The sequence below is a fragment of the Momordica charantia genome (genome assembly GCF_013281855.1).
Source record: "Momordica charantia cultivar OHB3-1 chromosome 11 unlocalized genomic scaffold, Mcharantia_2.0 BLBB01000011.1, whole genome shotgun sequence".
In the NCBI taxonomy this organism is placed as follows: domain Eukaryota; kingdom Viridiplantae; phylum Streptophyta; class Magnoliopsida; order Cucurbitales; family Cucurbitaceae; genus Momordica; species Momordica charantia.
In genome coordinates this window covers 5091462-5110888 of record NW_028275159.1, presented here as the reverse complement: position 1 = coordinate 5110888, position 19427 = coordinate 5091462, and the positions used below count along the sequence as shown (strand labels likewise).

The following is a 19427-nucleotide window of genomic DNA, read 5'->3' as shown; positions in this document are numbered from 1 at the left end:
GATGCTATACATAACCTCATCTTTTTTTGTTTTTTTCTCTCTAAATTGTAATGATTATTATAATTTCTGTATTTGGTTTAAAGTTTTGTTCTTTTTTTACATGAAGAAAAATCAACGGTCCAGATTCGAATCCTTGCAGATATTATATTTCTTCTCACAGGCTTGTCTCTTAGGCTGCTACAGGGTATGGCTTCGCTGGGTCCACTGGTTACCTAAGTAAGAGGTTGAAATGCCCAATAAGAATATTTAGAATATAATAATTATAAATATGTAACAACTTGATACGCCATGTTAAATTAAGAAATCAAATCTGGATGGCCTCCATAAAATAATCAACAATTTGCTTTAAATCTGTACTCAAATCTCAATATTAGAGTTTAATTTGAATGTCGTGCACGTCAAGTTCCCGTTAGGCAAGGCCGTCTGAAGCTACTAAATTTGAGTTCGAACCTGTAGTTAATCTTTTAAAGTTAATTGTATATAACATTGGATTATTATTTTGCAAGAAAAAGGATGGAATCAATGGCGGCGAAATATTTCTAATATAAATACGAGTCATCACTAGTTAGAAAAAGCTTTCCTATATGATGGAAGCTTATTAGAGGTATATTTGTAATTTTTTTATTTTTTATTTAGTACAAGTGAGGTACTAGATTTGAACTTATGATCTCTTGGTAAAAAATAGATACTAATTACTACTGAGTTAAGTTCATGTTGACTTTAATATAGTTCAATTAGTTGTTAGGATTAGGTTTTTTTTTTCGAGAATCTAGTTGGTAGGTTAGTTAATGATGTAATTTATTCTCAAAATCCTAAAATCAGAGCCCAATAAATATTAAGGCTTGGTTGCCACAGTTATGCACGTTTTCTATTTCAAATTAATGAAAGTAGGCTATTTTCGCCCTCAAGATCTATCTGGATTTGTTTGGTAGGCTAATTTTTATATATATAATTACGGTCAATGGAAATGTAGATTCTATTTTATTTCTCTTTTTAAGTCGATAAAATATTTCCCCTGGGAAAAGTCAATAAAAATGCGATTCTCTCTACAACTGGGGAGTCGAAGAAGAAAAAGACAAAAAAAATTGGGAAAAAATCAATCAAAGTTGAAAATTAGGGAGGGATATATTTTTGGGGCAGGGTAGTTTCTGGGTTCCACGGGAGAGATTCTAGAAGTTAATTTATCGGTCAAAACACGCCATATTTTCCCTAATATAAAGTCAATGAGTTGTCTTTTATCAACCAATATTGGGTTTACCTATGATCGTTTGTAAAACAATTTAAGAAATATGACAGTTTTTATACCGAAACTGGCGATTTTGCTAGAAGACAACTCAACCTACATGCATTGGCCAACCACTTCAACAGAAAAAAACCATCCTTTTTTAGCTATTAGATAAGTACCTCATTATTTAAAACAAAATAGAGGAAATTCTTAGCTTGGCCTTACTTTAAAATATTCATATGAGAAAACAATAGGAAGAATATTCAAAATTCCTCCTTCCCAGGTAAAAAAAAAAAAGAACTAATCTTGGACTTGCTCAACTCTGAAAAATTATAACTCGTCATCTTTAGTATCAGATTCAATGAAATCAAGCATTAAAAGCTTATTTAATCAAATCAGACGATATCCCACAAGTTGAAAATTGGTCATAGAAATGATTTTTTGAACTTAAACGCGATTTGGGTTTGACATCTTAATTAGTAAACAAGAAAACGAGGGGAGCGTTTCCTTCATATGGAAGCGAATACAAAAGTGTTGAAAAAAATAAAAAGACGGTGGCAATGGGCAATGGGCAATGGGCAATGGGCAAATGCCAATAATAATATTATTATTATTGGGTTCGCAATTACCTGCTTCGAGCTCACTGTAAGGTTCAGCGGTTCTGACTCGTGGCGCCGAATCATTGGAGAAATGTGATCTGCTGAGTCAGCCACCATCAAACCCCGGAAGAACCCAAGAGGTCAAGTCCAAAGCGTGGAAATGGCGGTGCTCTGTTTACACTTTTCTATTGAATTCAAAGACAACGAGAAGCTGACAGATCCACCACCACCCCAGTTTCCCAAATTTACCCCCACGCTTCTCTTCCACTGTAAATTCTCTATTTGACTTGATGATCAAAGTTTATGAATCGGAAATTCTGGAGAATGGAAATGAAGGTTCAGCGTCGGGGTGAGATTGCGGATAAAAGTCAGAGTCGCCATGGCCATCGCCGTCGGAGTATCAGAATGGCTGTGGGCCCTCATCGTAAGCCGGTGGGGCCGCATGTGGGCGATTGGCCATTTTCCCATATAACTACTTCAACCGCTTTCAACCTAACCTCAAGCGGGCTGAACAATTTCGAATCCTTCGTTCCGGGGTTGCTGACTCTCAAACGCTGCCTTCTCTTCCTTTTATTCCGCTGACCTCTCATTTTCTTCTCGCTTGCTTATTTATGGGTTCTCTGGAGTCGGAAACGCCGACTTCCGAGACTGTAGGCGAGATGCCAAACAGAGGATCAGTGGAAAATGCGGAGAAAAGGGGAGAAGTAGATTTGAACGGGACGACGAATGGGCCGAAGAAGAATCGGATTCGTACGGCGTTGTTTTACCTACCCAGGATCGGATTCCGATGTTTCAGAGTGCAACGCGACGAGAAGGGGAATTTTGATATGGAGGTCGTTGATGGTTCTGTGGATCGTCGGAAGCCCACCCATCTTCTCATAATGGTTAACGGTCTCGTTGGCAGGTTACTCTTGTGAAATTCTTTTGGTTATTTGTACCCATCTATATCTTCACTTGCATTTAAATGGCTCTGTTTCTGTGTCAATTTCTGATTAATCACTACCATGGATCGGTTAACCGACGAGTTATCTCATAATCAACGCGATCTTGTTGTTCTACTTCTGATAATTCCTAGCTTTAACTGTAGAATGTTGAGTTACTCCAGACGAATCTGCCATTTGGTATTTATATAGACTTTTTCTTTTCTTTTCTTTTCTGGGTAATGCATTTTGCAGTGCTGAAGATTGGAAATATGCAGCGGCGCAGTTTTTGAAGGCGTATCCTGAAGATATTGTTGTTCATTGTGAGTCTTTCAATGAGATCTTCTTTTACTTTGAACATTAAAAGTAAACACAACGTGAAGGAAGCTTACCCTTTGCATATTTTCTTCTGGTTTTTCTGTTTCTATCTGAATACATTTGTGTTCAAATCGTAACGAGCCTCTTTTACAGGTAGTAAATGTAATCACTCAACATTGACCTTTCATGGTGTTGATGTGATGGGAGGAAGACTAGCAGAAGAGGTGTGCCATCATTCCAACACTAACTTTGTATTTCCATGTTTCCATGTAGATTTTATTTATTTTCCATATGTCAAAAGTACTTATATCTTTAAAATTGCTCTATTTATGTTTCTGTCTTCTATTCAGATTGTGTCGGTTATCGAACGGCATCCAGATGTTCAAAAGATTTCCTTCCTATGCCATTCCTTAGGCGGCCTGATAGCAAGGTATGCCATTGCAAAGCTTTACGAGCAAGATGAACGAAAAGAAGATGTCAAAGTAAATGGAGAGTGTAGCAATCATGGGTGGTCGAGAGATCAAAGCAGGAAAGAGGAATTTAAAGGGAAAATAGCAGGGCTTGAACCTGTTAATTTTATTACATGTGCAACCCCACATCTTGGTTCAAGAGGGCATAAACAGGTGAATAAATCAATGTTTTTTTTTTATCTATTCTTGTTTAATTTACATAAGTGGCGCTTCTGCATTTTTGTCACAATGTGACATTGTGATGAAAAATTTAAAGGCATCATCTGCATTGTGTCTAGAAATGCTTGGTGGCCAAATATAGGCTATTTGACCATATATTCTTATCTTCTATATGCTTGTGAGCTTCCATGTTTTATAAAACAGCCGTCTAATTAACATGCAATGTTTCTGCATTTCCTTACAACTATGGTTTATAGTCATGTGGATCGTGATATTATGGGGTGTTCTTTACATTACAGGTCCCCATGTGTTGTGGCTTTTATGTCCTGGAAAAAGTAGCTGTTTGCACATCACTTTTCTTTGGTAAGACTGGGAGACACTTATTTTTACTTGACAATAGAAAATGCCCCCTTCTTCTTCAGATGGCTGGCGATCGCGAAGATCTCAAATTTTTGTGAGACCATTTTTTTTAAGATCGAGTTTGCAACATTTTCTTCTTGCTTGCTTTGAGCGAAACTCATTCTGACCAGTAACATTATGGTTCTTTCTCTACTGCAGATCTGCTTTGCAGTCGTTTAGGCGTCGAGTTACCTACGCTAATGTGCGTTATGACAGTATCCTTGTTATTGTTTCTCTACTGACCTATATTTCTAAGATCTGAATTCAAAATGATTAAATACTCGAGTCATCAATTCTATTCTACTCTTTAGTCATTGCTTATCAGATTGACAGTTTTACTGCCCTCGGTTTATATATAAATCTTGACACTATGTACAGACGTCGTTGGATGGAGTACATCTTCGATAAGGCGTCGCAAGGAGTTGCCAAAGGTAATATTGGACATTCTACACCAACTTTTCTATGCGGACCTTGAACTAATTCCTCACTGGTTTTTCCTATCAGCTCAAACATTTATCAGGAGATAGCAAATATCCATATATTGTTAACGTTGAGACAGCAAAACTTTCCAGTTCACAATTATATGTTCCATCAGAGGCCAAAGCCAATGGACGCAAGAAAATTCGTTTGGAAGGTAACCAATTCTATAATTAGTTGCCACTTGAATTAGCACTCCTTACCACTTTAATTTCCTTAGTCACTTTGAAACCTATCACAAGCTTGTCTCCTGTTATTTTTATTCATAAGCTTTTTTTTTTTTTTTGTGATTTTATTGTTCATATGTTCTTATCGTGGTAAAAATAATTGTAGAAGAAATGATCAAAGGTTTATCAAGTGTGGGCTGGGACCGGGTCGATGTTGACTTCCATGAAAGTAAACAAAGGCATGCTGCACACCTTACCATTCAGGCAAGTTTTTATCCTGCAGCCTAAAACTTTATCTAGGATACTCAGAACTAGACACTTGTTGTGAGTTGCGAGTGATCATCCTTGGATTTGACCTTGCTGTTGTTCTCAAGTAAAAATTTCTTATTACACGTTTCTTTCAGGTCAATAGGTACAGTGTCAACTCTGATGGGGTCAGTGTAATCCAACATATGATTGACAATTTTCTCTTATAGCATGTGACAAATTGAATTATTGACAATTAATTTCGAGTTCTCAAACAACAACCTGGAAGGGAAGCACAGTTGCTTGCGCTGGGTTGATCATTGCTTACAACATCTGTACTTGACTGCATTGGCCTGAATATCAGATACATAAATGTGTTGTGTAGTTTAGGGGCGTGAAGTGAATTGATGTGCAATCGGGTATGGCGCTAGTTGAACCGCTGCGTATTTTGTGCATCAAGAAAGCAAATTAACAGTCTCTAACTGATAATTCCAACTACTGCAAAGGAAGAGATTAGTTTTGTGTCAGGAGGACTTGAGAAGCGTTAGAATTTTCAAAAGTTTGTGGTGTAAAATTCAGTAGACGCATTTGAATAATTTTTTCAAAAAAAAGTTTAGCTCTTGAAGCTGTAGCCTCGCGTTTGGTGAGAAGTGAGTTGGTGTAGCACTTTCCGCCTGTTTGAATTCAACAAAAAGTGCTGCTGCTTGCACGTCCTAGAGAAGCGCCTGGGAATATATGGAGAATAATAGTATGCAGCAAGTGGAAGTAAAAGGAGAATTTAATTTTGCTTTATGGAGATAGATGGTGATTTAGTCTCAATACCGTCCACTTGATCCTTTTCAGAATTCAGTTTTAATTTCTTTTATCACTTGAGGCACCCAACCAGTCTGTCTCGGTTGAAGAGAATCGTGTCTGAAATTGAAGAACCAAAAAGATACAAAGGGGTGCTCCGACAAGATTAGCCCATTCCAAAGTAACTAAATTTATTCAGACGGTCACAAGCAGAGCAAATTTCAGCTGCACAAAGCAACCCAACCAAAGTGAGTGATCTCAAATCAAATGCATGTTTATTTCCTTTGAATAACATTGAAATGACTTACAGAATGATTTTGGAAAAAGATGGAGGAAATGACAATTCTGATATGATCGATCCACCGTGTGGCTGTGGGAGGAGGTCGGGGCTTGTCAACTCCATGAGGCAATTATCTTCCTTTTGTCCCATAAGCGCTACAGGTAAAAAGCTGAGTAAGAGGGAGAGGGAGAAACAGAGAACGTGGTATCTGAAATTACAAGCCAATCTATAGTGCAGTGTACTTGTGCTATGTTGTTTGTGGAGTTGGGACAGGATGCTAAATAACAAGGTATTAAGGTAACAACTGATGCAATTCAATTTGAGTCTTCCATCTTTACCCAGCCGTTGATGGCAATCAAGAATAAATAAATGGTTGTCACGGTCTCGGTTTGGTTTTAATTGTGAAGCAGAACCTAGTACGAGTATTATAGTGAGGATGAGCATCTTGATTGCAGCAGCAAGCGGGATCAATCATGCCAGAAATTTCAAAGGAATTTAAATTATGAGACAACTGTTACGAAAAAGATTGACCTCTTATAACTAAAAACTGCAATGAAGAAACCTCATAGAGCAAATGGCTTGTTCCTTGGCAATGGCAGCTCAATTAGTTCCATTTTCAGTACAAGTTTGGAGGACCATCAGCAAGGCAGTATACTGAACCAACAAAAACCGATTAAAAGGAAGACACGGGTTCTGTCTACTACAGCAATATTCTCTGTTTATTCAACATCCTGAATCTAAGAAAATAAGTTCCTCCACAGATTAAATTTGAGCAAATACTCATTAAGAATGTTTGGGGTGATTTCTTTGGTGTACATTCCACTGGAGCAGCATCCATATTATTGATGTACCTGTTATCAAAAAGTTAACATCAATGAAGTTATCTTTATGGTTAATCAAAATTTGAAGGTAAAAACAACAGAGTAAACAAAACAAGTATTATTTCTTCCCCCTTTTGAGCAACAAATATCATATTTCAGAACAAAAGCAAAATCATGAAAGGGAGCAAAATCGATCTTCAAGTCTGAAATGGCCAACTAATATATGTTACCGTGTCATAAGAAAGAGAGAACCAGGCTTCAGAGACAAGTTACATATTTGATCTCGTAACAGTATGTAGCCATATAGGATCAGTTCAGATAAATTTTTATGAGAAATTATTCGTTTTAGTTAAGGCTAAAAAATACCAGAGGAAAATAGAACATAGAGCAAAAGGTGTGAAAGTAGAAATTCAACTCAATCTTGAAGAATTTAATTCTAGCAGTCATACCCGCAAAGATGCCAACAGTCGTCAGATTTGCGATGGACATGGTATGATATATCAAGTATTCCGTTGAGAAATGCCCCAAAGCATATATGAAAGATAAAAAGGTCGCCAAATAAATGGGCCTATTCTCAAGGTTGAATGCACAGAGAATGCAGAGTGTGCAAGTTAGGAGTGTCCACACTCCAAATGTCCTTCCATGAACTTCAGTCACTATCACGAGAGACAGCAAGAGAGAGGAATAATCAGGATTAAGCATACCCAAATATAATACCATGAATAGGCACCAAAAGTTGAGGAATAACTTAAATAGTGAACTAACCTTAACCTGATAATTAAAACTAAAGATAATTTAATATGACATTAGAATAGGGGACCCTCTCTACATTGAAATCCATGCATAGCTATTTTCCTATTTACTACAAATCCACATGTTAGATTTGCTAGTCAAAATCAAGTTTGAATCCACACACATGAAGAGGACAGATACTTTAAAGAAACAAATTTTCTCCAACATAAATCTATGCTTCTAGAACTAATAATAATTTAACATGATATCACTAATGTTTTGAGTCCACACAATGAGAAGACTATGGAACACTTTAAATAAAAGAAAATTTCCTCTAACATAATAGTTTGAGCTTCTAGAATTAATAATAATTTAACATACCATCAAGACAAGAGATCTTATATTTACAACCACAAATTATCAATTCCAACTTGCACTTACAGCAACATTTTGAACTTCACCGATCGAAGTTTGAGTTCACAATGAAAACAATTAAGAAACAATCTAAATGAATAAACTAACCATAATAGGTTAAAATACTAAATTAGTAATAATCTAACATCTACAATACAATGAAACAGAATATTCCACAAAATGATAACACATTCATTCACTAAAACAAGATACATAGCCAAACAACACTGGAAAGTTGAGCAACTTATGGGGAAGAAAGAAATATTTGCTAATATTTTGGTCGGGCTAATGTGCATACTTATTTTGTGTTTGTTCCGTGAGACTAAGGAGCCATGGTTTCAATTTGATTATGGCATGGATATATCCACCTTGCTGGCTTTTCCTCTTAACACAATTTTCCGGAGTGAAAACTAAATCTGCCAGCATGAAGAATGAATATTGATAGTCTATATACTTTCTTTCAACAGAGAATATCGAGTATGAAACAGAAGTTCACAAATAAGAGAAGATATCAAAACTGGAATTCGGGAACCGTATACAGCCCTCTTATACATCAAATTAAGCTAGTGTTCTCAAGGAAAGACAATTTCAAAAGGTAATTCCGGTTCCAACTTAGGAATATTCACCTTGTGTGAAGAAACACGATTACATTTTTTGCTTTGGAAAATGTAAAACACGAAAACAGAGCTAAACATTAGGGTATTTGCCCTGTAGGTCACGGGTCGAAATACGAAACAACAACTCCAGTCCGTGATAGCAAAGCGTAATAAAAGAAGTATTTCGAATTTTAATTCCGGTGCAAATTTAATTTCTCACGGGAGTATTAGAGAGATAACAGTACTAGATTCATGCATCTGGATACAAGAGAAGACAATGCACATCTTCAACGTGAGTTGCAGAAGCTAAATTAATGGATGTCTAAGATTTTTCCAAGAGAGATTGAGAGATTACTGGTAGTATTGGAGAAGACGGCGAGCCGCAGAGCCCAGATGTCGAAGAATCCGAACCAAACGGAGGCCAATCGGAGCGAACCCACCAGTAGCAGCCACCATCCCAGCGGTTTCATTTCACCAAGATTTACAGTAGCTCCCCTCTCCCGACCTCGCAAAATAGATGAACAACCAAAACAATTAAACCAGAGATTCGTAATTTATTTGATTTATGATATTATTCGGGAAATAATTCAAAAGAATAAATTAATCTATGGTTGCTTAATTTGGGATCGGCGGTCTATTATTTTCAATTTTGCCCTAAAGCCGTAGTTTCAAATGTTCTGCTTTGCTGTTTGCTCTGCAAATCTACAGTACGGTTGATGCCTCGCTGGAGCTGATGCAATCTCAAATCAAACAACCGAAGTTCTCATTAAAAAATTTAGAAAAACACACAACTGCAAAGTTGACCCATCTTCGTGTAAAATATACCGCTAACATTATTTTTTTTTATTAGTTTTAAAAACTTAATTATATCATCTGTCAAAACGAGTATAATTTAGTGGTAATTAACATATATTTTCAACCAAAAGATTGTGAGTTCGATTCCTCCCCTCACATGTTGTACTCAAACAAAAAAAAAAACTTAATTATATCATCTCAAAAAATAAAAATAAAATTTAACTTTTCTAAAAAAAAAAGACAACATTAAGATATACGGTCAAGAGTTCTTTTTTTGGTTTTTTGAAATTCAACCGTGGGAAATTGAATCATTGACCATGTTGATGGTGAGACGAGCAGAAAACATGTGAGGCTCAAGTAGCAACATCTGGTAGTGGAGACCAAACTCCCTACGAACGTTGGGCTTAGCAAAAAACATAATACGCCACACTTAGGACATTTGTAGTGAGTCAGTGTGGCTGGCGACACGGGTGCTACCACTCGCTAAGATTGTCTCCTAATGGCCTGTCGTCAAAGCTGTACATAAGTAGATCCTACCACATGCACACCAAGCATCCTCCCAATCGATTCCAACACCTATAAAAGGAACATAATACACGGCCGTATGGTAGTGAAAAATTTGTCACTAATCTACTAAGGTACTTACTATTTATCTCTTCTTGCAATTTCTAACATGATAGTTGAATAATATTAGATAGGGCACTGCACTAGTGTCGAGACTAGTTATTGTAGGTTCATTTATTTAACTTCAGCATCAACAGACAATATAGATGATGATGGATAATACCTGAATTGATTATGAGTTCATACATCTGTGATTGTGTTAAAATATATAATTAGACAAAAAAACGTAAATGTAAATTGTTTAGATTGGAAGAGTGGAGTATTCAGAAAACGGTAGCACATAGAAAAGTAGGGTTAGCAGTAGCAGGTGGGGTGGGATTCAAAAACTCAGAAGCACGTGTGTGGCAGTACGACCCCACGTTATGCAAACTCAGTGCCACGTTTCAAAAAGGATTGCTTTCAATGTAATACAAATATGTCACTCCAAAACCCACCGCAAAATTAGCCCACCCGGCCACCATTATCTCTAATTTTGTGATTATGCCTTAATTCTCCTCTAATTTCTCTTAACTACCAAGGCCCCCCGGAGTTGTCATTTTTGCTTAATTTTTTAAAACAAGATGAACGTGAACTCTGACTGGTTTCTGACCATTCGTTAAGCTGGCTGAGAGTTTTGAAAGAGGGCGCGTGACAGATCTTGAGATGGGCAACTGAGTGTGTCCTATTATGGCGCCATTTGGACCATTGGTTGCTCCTATTTTGGACCATCTATGCCTTGCTCTACATTCTTCCATCATCATCCTCATTCATGTTCCCATTTGCTCTCACCAAACTAGACAATTTTTCAAATTTTCTATTCCCTCGGCTCTCATATTAAATCAACACAACATTTATCTAATTCTACAGTTCAATCTTTCTACGTTGGAGGCATCACCTAAAACCCAAGTCATAAGACAGGATCAAAGAAAAGTAATCAAGAATATTAAAACCATTGGAGTTTGGAAAGGTCTCCTCTCCTCCGCCCACTAGATTGAACTCACAGCAAAATACAGCTTGCCAACTCCTCCTGAAATTATTAAAGATAATTTCATGCCTGTTTTTCAACAAAATAGGCTATAATTAAAGATAAAACCTATACTTGATAACATAATAAAAAGGAGAGAGAGAGAGAGAGGCTTGCTATATATATATATATATATATATAACAAATTAACAATTGTTCCATTCAGCACTGACATAAACTTAACCAAGTAGGTTAATTGTCAGAGGTGAATTTATCAACAAAGTTACATGAAAAATGGGATGGTCAAGTCAGAGACACTGAAAATTTATCTGCATAACCAACCTTTTTCTTTTACCAAACCATTCAAAAAAAGGATGGAAATCGGACAGATGCCACACCAGTTATAGAAAAAGGGAAAAAGAGAGAGAAAAAAACAGTGCCCTGTCTGTCTCTGACTCTCTACTCTCTCTTTCTCTCTCTCACAGACTGTACAATACTCTGTAAAATGTTTGTTAGCAGAACCAAATTCCTCACAGGCGACGGAATAAAAAACCCATCGACAAATTGCGCCACTCAAAAAACCCAAACGCATTAAAGAAAGAAACCATAATAAACCCAAAAAGAAAAAAAAAAAAGAAGAGGATGATCACGAGACTTCCATTTTGTTCAGAATCTCAAGCAAGAAGATCCAAGGGCTGGCAGAGCTCCTTCCTGAGCCTGTGAGAGAAAAGCCTGCAAGCGTCCATGCTAAGATCGATGGCCGCTGCCAATGCCACGAAAGCGGCCGCGTCTTCTGTGCAGTTCACGTGCTGCACGCTAACTTCCACCGTGGGCTTGCTGCATTTTCCTTCGCCCTCTACGCTAGCTGCCATCACGAACCCTCTATACACGCAGTACGGCCAAAGCCCGTACCCGTAGTCTCCGCTGCTCCTCGGGCTGCACGCCGGCGACGTCAAATTCCCCGGCGTCAATCTCCCGTTCGAGTTTCCCCCCAAGTCGATCACGAACTTTCCGCCCTTGTTCGAGTTCAGAGCCGACTCCGCCAGTACAATCCCCGCCGCGCTCATCCCGCCGCTCGTGTCCGGCATTAGCTCGAACCTGTACCCAAGTCCGTCCGATCCACCACGCTCCCGCCAAGCCTCGAGCCGGCCCCATGGCTTCCAGGTGCCGTCCCCAGGGCGGAGAATGAGCCACGACCCGGGGTTGGACCGGCTGACACGGTCAGAACCCGGCGACGCTACAAAGGGTGTAACCATAGAAGCAGCCGCGACCGGAGAACCGGAAAGGTCGTGGACGGTGATTGACCAACCCTTCCGCTCCTTTCCTGGGCGTTCCCTTTCGCTTCCGAACGAGCTGAGCCACCCCCTCGAGCTGCTCGATTCTGTGGGCAACGACCTGCAACGGGAAAATCCCCAGTTAAAATTTACTAGAGTAAACAATTAAATTCCCAAAAGGGAAACAAAAAACCAGTAAATTACCTAAAATGGTACCATCATTCTAATTTTGAATAAAGTAAGAGGAGAAAGATAAGGGGGCACAGAGAACAATAAGTGCAAGCTGAGGATTTGAGTGAGGATGAAGCATTGAGTAAAGATGCTATAATACCATTTACAACCGCTAATTTTTCTGTCTGTTGCCTTTTTTAGCTCTAAAAATTTCATTAAGGAAAGAGTAAAGCAGAACCCTTGAATTTATTGTAACTTTACCGTACACTAAATAGAAGCTTTACGCATTCGGGTTTCGAGCATTCAAATTCTACCGAAAACAAGCTAAGAACGCGCGGAAAAGCGGAATTTGTGTGCAAGCAAAAAAGATAGCAGATACGAACCGGGCGTGAGGAATAATGCAACTCAAAATTTTAACTCTAAAATTAAAAAAACGACTGAAAAGAGTCGACAGGTAAGGAAAATTAAATTAACAGCGGCGGAGAATGGTTAAAAGATTGACTAACCTGGATCTCTGGGTTCGGTCGCCGGTTCTGAAACTGAACTTGCAGGTGAATACGGGTTGTCTGATGTTGCCTTGAATCTGAAACACCTGTGGACTACATTCGGGCTCGCCGTCGAACTGAAACACGAATCTCGGGTCAGGTTCTGCTTTCACATTCAAATGAAATTGCGCACACGAACCTTTGGACTCTTTCCCCACCGAAATCCACCCATTGTGGAACACCGTTGCCCTAGATTCAGTTCCCGCCAGATCCAAAGGCACGGACACTTTACCCAAGAGCCTCCCGGAGTCGACACCGCAGGTCGTGCCTCTCCGCCCGCTGTAGATGGAGATTTTGAGGCATGGTTTCGAAGCGAACAAAGACTTTCCAGCGAGCTTGTCGAGATCAGACTTACTGAGATGAAAAGTAGCAGCAGCCGTGGACTGAACCTGACCATCCGGAAACTGATTCTCCGGCTGAATAAATGGCACAACCGCCGTTTGCAACGGCAGTTTCCTGAACTTGATTTTACAGAAACAGGGAGACGAAGAAGGATGAACCAGGGAGCGAGCAGGCTTCGACGCCACCGGAACCTTAAGGGCGAGATTCCCAACGGTGAGACGCACAAAAGGGCAGGGATCCATGGACGCCCCTCGGTTCCAAAACTCAATATCACACAAGAGCGAGTCGGAACAAGAAGAACAACTCGCAGAGAAAGTTGAATCTGTCAGAACAAGCAGCCTTAATCATGGAAGCAAAACCTAGAAATGCATGCACAATGGCGCACACATACCCTCCGAAACCCCATTACCAACAGAACCTCGATTCATCAGCGATTCTTGCGCTCAGAGTTTCCCGCAGAAAGGGAAAAACAGTTGAATCAATGAGACTGAAAATGGAAGGCAATTACTGCTGCTGTGCGTAGGAGAAGAGAAGTACGAAAGTAGAGAGGGGAGAAGAGGAGTTTTAGAGAGGGCGAGTAGAGTAGAGAGAAGCATTAGTTGCGAACAGGCTGGGAATGGGGCTGCGTTTGGAGAAGGTTTCAGAATTTGGTTTCCAGCTGTGTACAGCCTGTCAATCTAATTCCAATCCAGTCCCTCTAATCTCCCTTTTTCTTTATTATTCAAACCCCGCCATCTATTTCTAATTTCTATTATATTATTAATTATTATTAAACTTATACTCAAGTCTTAACTAACCACGTCCCTCCCTCGGCTCCATCATAAAATTCTACCCCTATACTTGTGGGCTCCACCGTTCCCACGTTCGAAATTTTCCCTTCATTTCCAATTGTACCCTTTTCCCGGGGAAGCCACGTCACTGGCACGCCATCCTGGCCACCAATGCCGAATCCCCCCCCCCCCCCGGCTCTATGAAAATTGAAAATTACCAAGAAAATAAAAGTGATACTGTATAAAATCCTCAGCACCACACGTGTGGAGGTCACGTGGTCCCCTCGGCATTAAACATTCCGATGCGAATTCGGATGATTTGATGCTGGCCGTAGGATGTGCATACCGTTTTGGGTTTGGAGATTATTCTGTTATTTGCAAAAATATAAATAAATATATTCTTTCTATCCAATCACACCCTCCGACTCATGTGCTTTGACCACTAACACATCATTGTGACGTCACTTCTGCTTTTTTAACTCGACCCATTTGTCTAGTCTACCTCAAAACGTGGCACATTCCCAATTAATACAAATCCCTGAATTGGGTTAAATTAAACCGTACTTTTATTTTTTCCTTTTTATTATATTGCAATCTTTCGAATAACGTATTAATATGTCAAATCGAACCTAATTCGGATGGTTAAGGTATCTATCTCTGACCAAGAGGTCATAAGTTTCGAACTTCCATCCTCGTATGTTGTACAAGAGAAAATATATAAAATTATACTCTAAAAAAAATTAATATGAAATATTTGTAGGTGAATTCCACTATTTCGTAGCACGTTGGATTTTGCAGGATTTGATATAATTATCTGGTCATATCTTAATTTCTAATTAATAAATTTAGAATAAAAGTCTAAATCAATAAAATTTCTATTTTCTTTTCATTTTCGATTAAGATCCAAACAAAGAAATCTAATTTAATTCATTTCAAATCTTTCTTGTTCCAAACAACCTAAAGAATTTAAAATCATTTTTCGGATTTCAAAACTGGAGGCCAATGTTTAAAATTTAAATATTATGTATAAATAATATATAAGAAGGTAAAATTTTGTCACTTTCTATAAAAATATATAACTTCAATTTCGACGCTTTTGCAACAATGAATTTATTTTACGTCGCTTTTGCAGCCACAAATTTTTTTTCATCTCATCGGCAAAGATGAAAATTATTTTCTTCTCTAAATAATGTCGCTGTAGGCCTTCTTTTATTGTAGCGTGTGCATGGTAATAAATATAAGTAAAAAGTTGAAAGTTTGAGTTTTAAACTTTCAATGTAAATGGTACCACAAATAACTATGCAAATCAATATTTATGGATGTGCTAAATACAGCAGCACTATTAGTATATTTTTGTTAGTTCAACAACATGTGGGGCGTGAATCAAAATTTTGAACTTGTACTTTTTTTTAGTACAACAATGTTTGAGATGAGAATTTAAACTCGCTGAGAGCATATATTTCAACAAATAATTGAACTATGCTCAAGTTGACTTATTTGACATTTTTTAGTTGATGATATATATTTTAACCAATTAAGTGAGTTAATACTATTATTAGTAGTTGAGTTAATTGCAAGACTTTCATGATTTTGTAGGTATAAATGCAACAACTAATTTAATAATTTATATAATTTCAATGGTTTAGTTGTGATGACTTCTTTTATAATTCATATTTGGTTTGTATAATTTTTCAAAATGCAATAAATAAATATGTAAAGATAGCATTTAATTAAAACGACATAAATTCCAGGTATAGTTACTAAAATGATAAAATATAAAAAATATGAAATCAAAAGTTTGACGATGCAAGCACTTGTAACAACTCCATGGCTTGCGAAGGGGTTTGCACTCATTTGTAATTGATAAATTAAAACTGATATTATATTAATTATTAACATGGGAAAGAAATTAGCACGGTAAAACAAAAAAGAGTTTATACCCATTTTTGTCCATGTAGGACTCGTCCATGTCTCCATCCAAGAAGTTAAAAAAAAATTAAAGAAGGTTATTTACCTTTTGATTCTCAAGGATGAAGATTATTTTCCAAACTAATGGTGGAAACTACATTTGAAGATATAAATGCTAAAATATAACAAATCCTTATTAACCCTTGTTCATTGGTTTCTATGGGCAGCCGAGTTTTGGTAATTATTATGTGTTTGATTTCAAAATAAAGCACCCGTATTTAAGGAAAAGCATTGATTCGAAACGTGAAAATTGATACGGTAAAAAATGGACAAAATTTTGGAAACTTGTGCTGCGTTTGGTTTGAATTTGGTGGCGTTTGGAGCTAATGCGGATGGCAAAGGCAACCAAATGAAAAAGGCCATCCTAATTCCTAATTAACTACTAAACTAACAACTCCCATTATTTATTTAGCCTGTCGTTTCCCTTTTTTGTCCTCACTTTCGATTCAACACCTAACCTAATTCTCAATAATATTAATTATGCTATGTTTTTAAAATGCAGATCCTTCGGTTGTTTTGTTTGTTTTAAATTTCCACTTTAAAAAAAAAAAAAACAGGCTCACGGGAATGAGCCTGGGATATATTAAAGAAAATTCAAACGCTCATACGTTTGGGTTTAGAATTATATTTTAGAAAATTCCAAAACTAACCTTTGAATTTAAATTTGTCAGATATTTTAACGATCTATTTGATAATATTTTAATTTCTTGTTTATTGTTTATATTTTTAAAAAAATATAACCACTTAATAACGGTTCTTTTGGTAGGTTTCTCATTTTAAATAAACGTTTTCAAAACGATGGAAATAACAAAATCAAGCATCTGGTTTCTATTTCCATTTTTTCTTAAAACGTAGATTATCATTGTTTTACTTATAAAATGTATAATAGATATAAAAAAATAAATATAACAATGTAAAACATTTTAAATATTTAATTTAAAAGTTTATTTTTCATATCAAACTTACTTTTAATTTAAAATTTTAGAAAATAAAAAATTTTATAAATTATTATCAAATATGTTTCCATTTATTGTTTCAAACACAAAGAAAGAAAGAAAAAAACAATTACCAGACACGTGGTTATATTTTTGTTAATTGGAAAAAAAATTGAAACAATAAACAATAGAACGGAAAACAACAAACAAATGATTAAAAAAAACCCTGATTATTATTTTGATAAATATAAGCGTAGTTTTACGTGGGGTTGAGTTTCTTTTTTGGGAAAAACAAAACAAAACAAATATAATTAGTAAAATACATCTTTAAAACACATTAATATTGTCAATATATATTTTTGAATGAGTACTGATCGCAATCAGATTAACATTAGCAATAGTTTTTAACTATTATAATTATATGTTTTTTTTACTATAGTATAAATAAATTAAGAACAACATAGTGATACAACGTTTTAAGTGAAATGAAAAGTAGAACCAGTAACATTTATGTTTAAAACTAGATAAAAATATATATAATTATAGACTTATGAAGAGATCTGTAAAATAGGATTATCAATTTAAGAAGATTAGATACATGAATTAGATAAATTAACTGAATGAGGACTTTACAACATGAGGAGATGTCTCACTATGCACGTAAAACTAGATGAAGTATTGTTGAGCCATCAATGAAATTAACTGATTAATATATATCATAAGGTCGCACAGTTTCCAAGCTTTTGACTACTCAGCTTATGGCTCTTTGTCTGCACCATCACATCCTTCTAATTAAAAATAATATATAGTTTATTTTTCCACAGATTCAGGAAAAGTAAAGAAAGCCAGTTACCACCCCAGTTACGTTGACCCAACATTGAGTTTAAAAAGATTATATTTCAATTTTCTACGTAGATTTAATGTGGAATATATAATGAGTATAGTATATAATACGCAATAATTAGAGTGGCCATTTTCCGACCCAAATATGCCAAAGTCAAGCGCTCTGCACTCTGCTCCTCCGACATTCTCACTTTTTTTATCTTTTAAAAAACTCAGTCTTGCTTCTATTCGGATGGAAAAAATAAATTTATTAGAAACAATGAAAGCTCCTCAATTTAATCCATGATTCATGCAGCATATTGCTATCCATTAGTTAAAAAATAAATTTAAAATATATTATCTTATTTATTTATTAATTTATAGCAGAAGGCCCATGGAGAAGCCCATGATCCAAACAATGGAACCGGCCCATGACCCAAATATTATTTTCCGTTTTAAAAGGGAAATCAGAAAAAACGAAGATAACGTATGTAATCCCATTTGACAGGTCTCCATTGCCCTCTCGCGTTCTCGCTCCGAAGCGAAGAAGGAACCAACCATGTCGATTTCCACTTTTTTCGGCTGCAGGATTTCGGTTCCGCCATTGCCGGATTTATCTGCAAGCAAGCTACCTCCGTGCCCCGGCGGCAATTTGGTGATTGAATGCTCGTCAAGGCCGACCAAGAAGGCGACTGCACATCACATGAAAACGAGGCCGCGGAAAACTCAGCCGTGGGACATCCGGCGCCAGCCAACTGTGTATCCTCCTCTGCCGCCTCTCCCTCCGGACTGGACCTTGGTTTCTTCAGTCTCCGGCGACGCCAATGTCGAGGCAGCCGCACAAGCACCGCCTACTAGCGAGTAACACCAGTAACTCTCTCTGTTCCTTTTCCTGTTTTATTTGTTTGTATCACCGACTCTTGAACTGGATTTTGGTTGAGGAATTGTGTGGCTCTTCAATCTCTATTAAGCCAATGCTGCTATCTGGAATTGTTTTTTTTTAATTGATGATATGCGACTCGATTAATTTATCGAGTCAAACCTATTCGATGGAAATGTTTGTTGCGAGGAGCGGATGCAGAACCCTAATCCTTTCTGTATAGAAAAATTGTTCTCGGCTTTGATTTTGGAGGCTCTGGAGAGCCAATTTAAGAGTACTCGGAGAAACGACCTAACGTTGGAGAATCTCCATAAGAACTCATGGAATAATTCGAAGAATTTTAATCAAATTACTTCAATTATTTTTTACATGTTGGTTAGGTTGATTATTGATGTACTGAATAAATTCGTTCTCATGTTTCGTTAAGAAAATTGTGAGTCTGGAATCTTTCATCATATCCAATTATGGATTGAAGTTTATTGCAGCTTCACTTGTATGCATTTAGTATTGTGTTGCGTGTTTGTTATGTCTCTTTATAAGGCTCCATCTGCTTAAAGAAAGTGAAAACAAACTGTGAAACATAAATAAAATTCTTTAAAAGTTTGTATTCACTACAACAAGTTTGGAAGTAAAATTGGAAAGAAAAGTAACTTTTACATTGTTCGATAACATCCACAATGAAAATCATATAAAAATTGATGCGAGATTAAGATAGAAAATAAAAAAAGACTTGCTAAATGGGA

General features: G+C 36.9%; 4 protein-coding genes across 6 annotated transcripts; 2 read left to right on the top strand and 2 right to left on the bottom strand.

The window, feature by feature from the left end:
- Positions 1-106: 106 nt before the first annotated feature.
- On the top strand, positions 107-5310 carry LOC111005276 (alpha/beta-Hydrolases superfamily protein). 2 transcript variants are annotated; one of them, XM_022276736.2, is made up of 10 exons: positions 107-2728; positions 3000-3067; positions 3216-3286; positions 3413-3685; positions 3991-4145; positions 4250-4305; positions 4469-4521; positions 4595-4724; positions 4904-4998; positions 5139-5310. In XM_022276736.2, the coding sequence occupies exons 1-10, from the start codon at positions 2436-2438 to the stop codon at positions 5208-5210; spliced, it is 1266 nt and encodes a 421-aa protein (XP_022132428.1). In that variant the 5' UTR covers positions 107-2435; the 3' UTR covers positions 5211-5310. The 2 variants fall into 2 exon arrangements, with proteins under 2 accessions (XP_022132428.1, XP_022132420.1); XM_022276728.2 differs by having other exon boundaries at positions 4901-4998.
- Positions 5098-9375, bottom strand: ERG28 (ergosterol biosynthesis protein). Of its 2 annotated transcripts, XR_002600734.2 has the most exons (6): positions 8971-9375; positions 7323-7529; positions 6833-6903; positions 6081-6207; positions 5803-5997; positions 5098-5705 (listed from the first exon to the last, which is right to left on the bottom strand). XR_002600734.2 is itself a non-coding variant. In XM_088119600.1 (4 exons), exons 1-3 carry the CDS (start codon positions 9083-9085, stop codon positions 6836-6838), a joined length of 390 nt encoding a protein of 129 aa, XP_087975726.1. In that variant the 5' UTR covers positions 9086-9375; the 3' UTR covers positions 6522-6706; positions 6833-6835. The 2 variants fall into 2 exon arrangements, 1 of the variants encoding a protein (XP_087975726.1); XM_088119600.1 differs by lacking the exons at positions 5098-5705; positions 5803-5997; positions 6081-6207 and adding an exon at positions 6522-6706.
- A 1915-nt stretch (positions 9376-11290) lies between these two features.
- On the bottom strand, positions 11291-13970 carry LOC111007192 (formin-like protein (DUF1005)). The gene is made up of 2 exons (XM_088120292.1): positions 12929-13970; positions 11291-12372 (listed from the first exon to the last, which is right to left on the bottom strand). Exons 1-2 carry the CDS (start codon positions 13549-13551, stop codon positions 11652-11654), a joined length of 1344 nt encoding a protein of 447 aa, XP_087976418.1. The 5' UTR covers positions 13552-13970; the 3' UTR covers positions 11291-11651.
- A 4393-nt stretch (positions 13971-18363) lies between these two features.
- Positions 18364-18669, top strand: PSRP6 (plastid-specific 50S ribosomal protein 6). The gene has a single exon (XM_022280365.1). It carries the CDS (start codon positions 18364-18366, stop codon positions 18667-18669), a length of 306 nt encoding a protein of 101 aa, XP_022136057.1.
- Positions 18670-19427: the final 758 nt, after the last annotated feature.